At 29.9% G+C, this 8,365-nt stretch overlaps 1 protein-coding gene across 1 annotated transcript; it reads right to left on the bottom strand.

Annotated features, from left to right (window-relative positions):
• Positions 1-5,555: 5,555 nt before the first annotated feature.
• LOC112513187 (non-specific lipid-transfer protein 1-like) lies at positions 5,556-7,680 on the bottom strand. The gene is made up of 2 exons (XM_025119367.1): positions 7,267-7,680; positions 5,556-5,770 (listed from the first exon to the last, which is right to left on the bottom strand). Exons 1-2 carry the CDS (start codon positions 7,614-7,616, stop codon positions 5,761-5,763), a joined length of 360 nt encoding a protein of 119 aa, XP_024975135.1. The 5' UTR covers positions 7,617-7,680; the 3' UTR covers positions 5,556-5,760.
• Positions 7,681-8,365: the final 685 nt, after the last annotated feature.

The raw sequence follows: 8,365 nt of genomic DNA, 5'->3' as shown, positions 1-8,365 counted from the left end.
GATGAGGCTGAAGAGATTCAATCGCATGGGAGTGCCGCTGACCAAACATATATGGCTAGTTTAAAAGAAGAAATTGCGACACAATTAATGCAAAATGAATATTGATTCTAGTTGTTATGAGACTTTATTCATCTTTTCTATTGTGTGTTGAATCAATGGACGTATTTCAATTGAAGTTTTGAATGTGTTAAAAATATATGGTAGTTTACAAATGGTTTAAATGATTGGATATTTCAGTTAAATTTAATTGAAATGAATTGATTCAGATTTCAGACTTCAGAAGTTTGTCAGTTTACAAAAACAAACAGTCTTATTGATTCAGATTTCAGACGTAAAAAAAACAGTCTGACTGATTCAGATTTCAGATTTCAGACGTAAAAACAAACAGTCTGACTGATTCAGATTTCAGATTTCAGACGTAAAAACAAACAGTCTGACTGATTCAGATTTCAGACTTCAGCACCACCTCTTAAAATTCAGAAGTGAATTCAGACTTCAGACGTAAGCACCTCTTAAAAAACAAACGCCACCTAGCTTTCTATAGACATTAATTTTACTTCCTTTATCCTTCCCATCTGTCAATTAAATGAAAGCCTATGATAAATAATATGTCACACTGTTGGAGTATGATTATTTATAGAGATTAAGTTAAATACTTTTATATCCCTGAATAAAAATTGTGTATTTCATTATAAGAAGACTTCTTACGGCAATCGTACTTCCAAATTAATTAACTTTAATCTCCAAACCATCCAACTTGCTAGAGGCATTCCATTTCATCTTTTATCTATTAATTTATCAAAAAATGTAAGCATAATATAATATATATATATATATGTATGTATATATATATATATATATATATATATATATATAGGGGCTGGTTCAAATGTTAACCAAGTTTAGTGTGTTAACTTTGTTAACCAATCTTGGCAATTGATTCCTACAATGAACGGTTGTGATTAATCATATTAAAATTTTAATTTATTAAATTTACAATTTCACAAACATATGTGAACTAAGTGAAAAAGGGTATTTATGTAAAATATCATGTGCTTTTGTTACCATCAGTTACCAAAACAGTAGATATCGTTACCAAAGTGTCTTGAAGCATCTTGGAACATGTATGAACTGTTATAACTGGGTTTTTTACAAACCTGGGTCAAGGTAACCTTTGTGTTTAATACGTGAAATATGTGATTAACATGCATGATATTCTAATGCATGGATGGTATATGTGCAAAGACATGATGCATCTATGAGTTTTGTGATTCATACATGAGATTTATGCATACATGTGATAAGATATTATATGAAAATAATATATAATTAAAACTCAACCTTCATGGTTAAGAAAACCGTGGGTTTTTATAATAAATAAATCCACCACCCAAATTTATTTCTATTGGATAAATGATTCACCGCTTATGAGTTTTATAATAATTAAAATAATTCTCACCGCCATGGTGAGAGTATTTAAAGAAAGAAAGAGATAAGATTCTATCTTATCACTTCATTTGGAGAAAAACCTGTTGAAAGAGAAAAAGAGTGTTGTGGCGGTGAAAAATGTTCTTGAAGAAATCTTTTGTTCAAAGCTGTTTGAAGAGCTTGTGATTTGCTGTGTGTTATAAAACTGTAGAATCTGTGATTGTTAAGATGAGTTTTAAAATTATTGTTGATTATAAACTGTTGGGTTTTGATGATTGTGGATTTTAGAACAAATATGGTAAATACTGTTTTCTAAACAGTTTAAACCAAGTATTTATGATTTTGGATTAAAAACTGTATTGAAAAGATAAAAGCAGAAACTTTTCTTTAAAAATAGTTTTTGGAATGATATCATGTTTTAAGGATTTAAAGAGGATTAGATGATTTGATAAATCATTTACAAAACAAATTGTTCTTGAGGTTTAAAAAGGTTTTTAATATAAACCTATTTTAAGATCATGATTGGTTAAAACTATAGACGAGGTTCACTCTGACATATATGACTTTGTTCCGTCATTCGATGAAATAGTCTATAGATTTTGATTAAAACTATAAACGAGGTTCACTCTGACAGAAATGATTGCAGCCTGTCATTGGATGAAATAGTTCATAAGAATTTCAGGGAAAATAAGGGTGGTCGTTGTGTGTGATGGATATAGCTGTTGCTATTAAGGGGAATTTTGGATGTAATAAGGATGGTCATTGTGTGTGCATGGTATAACTATTGATATTATATCTTTTAAGATTACAACATATTGGAGTTCTTACTTCTTGGTGATTTGAGAATTCAGAAATGTTGTTCTTATTAGAAATAATAGTATTGATGTTATGGTTACGGGAAAATATGGTCTATGGTCATTGGTTTTGGTTAAAAGTGTTTTGGATCAGAATGTTCATTTTATGAGGAAGTAGAGGGGTTTTGGTTGTTCCTTGAAAGAAACCAGAGAGGCTCTGGTTGATCCTCAATATAGAACCAAGAGGGTTCTGGATGATGATTTGAAATTATGTCTTTTACAAAGTTTTAGTTAAACCAGAGGCTTTGTATTTATTAGAAACGAGCTCGGTACCAAATTTACATTTTTAAAAGATATTTCAAAGATTCTTTATACTTAGAATCTTTTTATGAAAAACAGACCAGAGGGGCTCTGATTGGCTTGCACGTTGAACCAGAAGCTCTGGTTGGTCTTGTCTTTTGAATCAGAAGCTCTGTTTATACATGAACTCTTTTTAATCATTTTTAGTTATGGAAAAAGCTATTTTATTACTTACAAAGTTAGTCAAGGAACATTATGAGAAATTACCTGAGTAAGAGGCTCTGGTTAGTACAACCAGAGGCTCTGGTTGAGGAACTAGAAGCTCTGGTAGAGGAACCAGAGGGGCTCTGGTCCTCTTATAAGTTGAAATATTTTCAAAATGTGGTCTTTGGAACCAGAGGTCCGATGGACTCAAACATAATATGTTCTAAGTGTGTTCTTTAGAAACAGAGGTCCGATGGACTCAAACAAAATGTGATTTTATTCCTCTTTATGTGAAATGGTTTAAATAATTTGGTGATTCTCACCCTGCATTACATAAAAAAAGGGAACCTCACTAGACATTTATGTTTAACCCTCATTTTGTGTTTTCAAATATGTGTGCAGGTAATGATAATAAGGAAAAAATATTCCATGATTACTTTCCTATGTGCTTAGAATTATGAAGATCATTTCTGAATAAGTTTTGGAGAATGGATATTATACAAGAGCATGTATTTTGAAGTTTTGAGTTGTACATTTTATAGCATAGTCTCTTGTATTATGGACCTTTGGGGGCTTAACATGTATTTTATGTATGAAATATGTGTTATATATGCAATGTCAGATTGGGGGTGTTTCATGAACACAACATAAACACAATAAGAATAGATGCTACACGAAAGGTAAGAAAAAAAAAAAAAAAACATTTATGAACACAATATGAACAGCTCGTGAATAATAGTTCATTTATTATGAACACATTCAGGACCCAGCTACTGTTGAGAAATGTAGCTAGTCTACATATGAACAGCTTGTGAACAATAGTTCTTTCATTATGAATACAAATCGACATATACGAAATCTTTCAATCAGTTACGAACACATGTGAAACCTATGTCAATTATATAATCATATGCAAGATGATGAACAACCCATTTCAGCATGTACGAACACATATGGTCTTATCGAGAGAGGTGTAAAGCATATGTGATCACAACATGAACGTATGCATTTATACACATTTTGATGTTCACATGTTTATATAATTAGATATTTAATAATAAGTTAACAAAAATCATGGGATTTTATGATTTTGTAACTCCCAATTAATGATATGGGAGTTACATAAAAAAGAAAATTACATATTTACTCTTGTCATTAAATTCTAAGACGGATAGGAACCTATTTATAAGATGGATTGACATTGGTTGAAAATGATTAACAAAGTTAACACAATAAACTTAGTTAACATTTGAACTAGGCGCACGCACTCTCTCTTTCTCTCTCTATATATATGAATGGTGGAGTATTCCTTTGGAAATGAAATTGTTATGAAAAGTGACATTATAAAAATTAAATATTTAAAAATCATGAATAGTATTGTGATTTTTGTTATCCTATATTTATGGAATATGATTGATTGAAAAATAGATGTGAATATATGAAAGAATGGGAAATTTCTTTGAAAATTAAAAGTTTTATGTGATACTTTATATAATTTTTGATCGACCCTTTTTATACGAAAAAAAAAATAGAAAATTTAATTAAATCGAAATATGAAGTGATATTATAAGATTTAAGTGTTTAAATTTTTTAAATTATGGTGTGATTTTTGTTATCTTACAATTATTAAACGGGAATGGATTTCTTTGAAAAATTACTTGGAAAAAATATAATTTTTTATTGACCCTCTTTTTGAAAAAGAATACAACAAAAAATGTCAACTGATAATATTTCCGGCAGATTTGCAATGGATTTTGTAATTAATTATTTTAGAATAGTTTTAAATCTAATTACAATAATTTACTGGCAGATATTTAATTAATTTTATAAAATTAAGATCCGCCGGAAATCTATCAGAAAATAATTAAAAATTAAAATTTATTTTTAAAGTTTTCTGACTGATTTCCGGCGGATTCCGAAGGGCCGCCGGTAATCCACCGGGTAATAATTATTCAAGATTTTAAATTTTTTAATGTTTTCTGGCGGCTTTAATTTTTTCCCAATTTTCAAACTTTTTTTTCTTAATGGTTCGTATTGGGCTTTAACGGTTCTATTGGGCTTTAGTGGATGTTAGTTGGACTTTAATGGATCGTATTGGACTTTAACGGTTCTATTGGCTTTAACGCATCTTATTCGGCTTTAATGGATGTTAGTTGTGGTTTAATAGATCATATTGGGCTTTAATGGACCGTATTGGGTTTTAATTGACCTATTGGACTTTAATGGATCGTATTGGTTTTTAACGGATCGTACTGGACTTTAACGGTTCTATTGGTTTTAACGCATCGTATTGGGTTTAGTGGATGTTAGTTGTGATTTAATGGACCGTGTATTATGATATTTGAATTGTGGCATTGTTTATTAATGATTAAAAATAAGATATTTGAAATTTAAAATGGTTAGTCGGCTAAAATTTGTGTTCGATTCATATGTTTGCAAAAGCATTTATATAAAAAATTTAATAAAATTAAATTGAATATTTATATATAAAAAGGAAGATGGTAGAAGTTTAAATTTTTTGAACTATGATATTATTGTGGTTATCCAACTCTAACGTGGAAATGATTCTCCATTTATTTACAAAATTTGAATTTTAAAAAATGTCGTTGAGACGTTTCTTTTATAACAATAGTTGACTAATTTTATGGGTCTTGAAGTTAATAATCAATAAACCTCTAATGACACTGAAAATACTCGAACCGGTGGCTAGTGGGAAAGAAACTTAAGATTTGACCTGTTGAGCAACCTAAAGATTTTGTTGATGAGATAATTGGTTTAGGTCTAAGAATAAAACCGTCATAAGCGAAAAAATAGTTGTCCACAACAAATGAACGTTGACAAAGGGACGATATTCATTGAAGACGATAAAAGCAAGCACCAAGTACAACCAACGATAACGGACATACAAAATGGGAGCTACCATAGCATCCATAAGCTAAGAGTAAACTTGCAGGAGATACGAGTATTGGATTATCTGCATCCTTATTCGCTACGGTATCTACATCCTGCTTTGCTTACATTCACATTCCTATACTCATTGCAACCTGTAACATGTTTTAAATCAGATGCATAAATATTTATGTATCGTAACATAATATATCACAACATGTAACAAAAACACCCATGCGACATAAAACAAATGTAAAAAAGTTTCATGAAATCAGTTGAGATGCACGGAAAGTCGTAAGCTGGTCTAGATACCCACGATTATATCAGCAAAACTTTGTGATTTGTTTCTAGAGGTATGGTGATCATAAAATTTGGAAATCAGTTGTGATGTACGTAAACTGGTACATTGATGTCTTTATTAGTTGTATTATACATAATACACCATCAATTAATAAAATATTTATTATATTCATTTTAATGATATATGAAGTATATACGTATTGTATTAGGTATTGGAATCAACTTTATTTTAATAAATCAACTTTCAAAAGTTTTTTTTGACGATTCAAACTGTTAAAACTTATATTATTTGTGAGATCGATTTTTCTTTTAACCTGGATATCTAACTTGCTATACGAGCCGATTAATCATAGGGGATCACCCGCTTAGCGAGTAGCCCAAAGTCACTGCATTTGAACCTCCGCAGCCACAAAAGATTTTTTATTCTCCTTGGATTCGAACCTGGGACCTCCAGACATTTTTGACCTTTGGAGCCCAAGCTCAAACCAATTGAGCACCACCCTTGTGGTTGTTGCAGCCTTGTGGAGTGAGGTTATCCTATATACTATTTGGAACTTTTATCATAAGGTATTATTTTATATGATTTTTTCAAAAATTATGATTTAAAGTATTGAGTAACATATATATGTTTCACAATTTGTTTGTTTCATATATTAATCAATACCTTACATGTGATTAACAATGTGAAATTTTTTATATGTTTTTTTGTTTCACAAACACGTAAAAAAGTTTGACATTGTAAAACAAATAGATATATTAATCAATACCTTGAATACTACCTTATATGAAAAAGAAAAATGTAAAACAACACATGATTGCATTGGTTCCTCAGGACATATATATATATATATATATATTATATATATATATATATATATATATATATATATGAGTTAAATCAAATGAGAACCAAAAAAGGTTGTAAACCCATGACAATCGGTTAAAAAATATTTTTTTCATCAAATGCTAGAAATTTATGTATTGTTTTATATATATATATATATATATATTTGTTTCATAACGTGATAGTTTCACATGCATTTATTTCACATTGTGAAATCTTTTTACGTATATTTTTCGTTTTTTCACCATATGAACACAAACATATACGTGAAAACACTAGCGAAAGTCATAATGTTTGATGTAAAGAAAAATTGAAACAAATATTTTTATATCAGTTTTCAACGATCTAGTTTATAACCTATTTGTGGTTTTCCCCGATTATCATCATATATATATATATATATATATATATTATTGATATGTGTTATATATATTTAGAAAGCATGATTATATATATATATATATATATTATTGATATGTGTTATATATATTTAGAAAGCATGATTACTTGGAGCAGTCGGTAGTAGGGCTGATCTTGTAGGAGATCTTGAGACCGCATTTCCCCGGAAGGCTAGCGGCATTATTAAGATCGATTCCAGGGACCATTCCGGCAGCTTGTTCCATGCACCGGCAAGCCATCCGGCGGTCTGCGGTGGTTGTTGCAGCCTTGTAGAGTGAGGTCATCCCACTGCAGCATGAGGCTGGCACTGGACCTCCTCTTGTGAGGTAGGAAGCACACGGGGTTAGGCTACTCACCACCATCTGGCAGGTCATCGCTCCCTCCGCCGTGTACGGTGGTGCAGTTGCTACCATCAAGCAGAACAGTACCATCAAAGCCACCTTTCCACCTACTGCCATTACTTGGATTAACGAATACTGTTTAGGTGAGGTTTATGCTTTGTAGCAAGAGTGAAGATGAGTGGTGTGGGTTTGTGGGAGAGAGGGTTCGGGTGTTTATATAGACTCCTAAAAGTGATACCAGCACCATTTAATTGATTATGGTCATCTACTACAATCCAATTTTTAATATAACTTTTGATTTGTTTTCTAAACTTTAGACATAATTCATCAAACCTTAACGATTGCCATATGCATTTTCAAATATCTGCTATTTTATAAAAGATTTTGAATTTTTAAGAGAGATCATTTTATAAACTTAATGTACAAAATTTTAAAGCTCCAAAACCTCTCACCATGTTAGGATATTAAAAGGCAAACTATTTTTAATTTTTAAATTACACTTTATTCTCTTATAATTAATTATTTATTTACTTTATTATTTTATTATTTTTTATTTTACACTTTTACCATATTAACATAAATAATTATAAATGAAGAAAAGTACGTTAAAAATACGTATTATTTTTACAAATTATACCGTTATAATCATCTCGTCATGGTACCTTCAAAATAAGCTTAATTTTAAATACTTTTTGGATTTTAATCGTATTATTAAGTATCATGAATACCTAAGAATTAATTTGTTTTATATCTTTACGTTTTATTTTTACATCTTTAGCATATTAAAAATACATAATCATAGATTAACTAAAATACATTAAAAATATTTTTCTTTTTTATTATAAATTATACCATTATAATTTTTT

This window comes from Cynara cardunculus (assembly GCF_001531365.2).
Source record: "Cynara cardunculus var. scolymus isolate 2C chromosome LG 5, CcrdV1, whole genome shotgun sequence".
Taxonomy (NCBI): domain Eukaryota; kingdom Viridiplantae; phylum Streptophyta; class Magnoliopsida; order Asterales; family Asteraceae; genus Cynara; species Cynara cardunculus.
Note: the sequence above shows the minus strand (reverse complement) of the source record. Positions and strands in the feature narration are given on the sequence as shown.

Coding starts and splice junctions, on each gene's coding strand:
- LOC112513187 (XM_025119367.1), bottom strand. CDS start 7,616: ATGGCAGTAGGTGGAAAGGTGGCTTTGATGGTACTGTTCTGCTTGATG.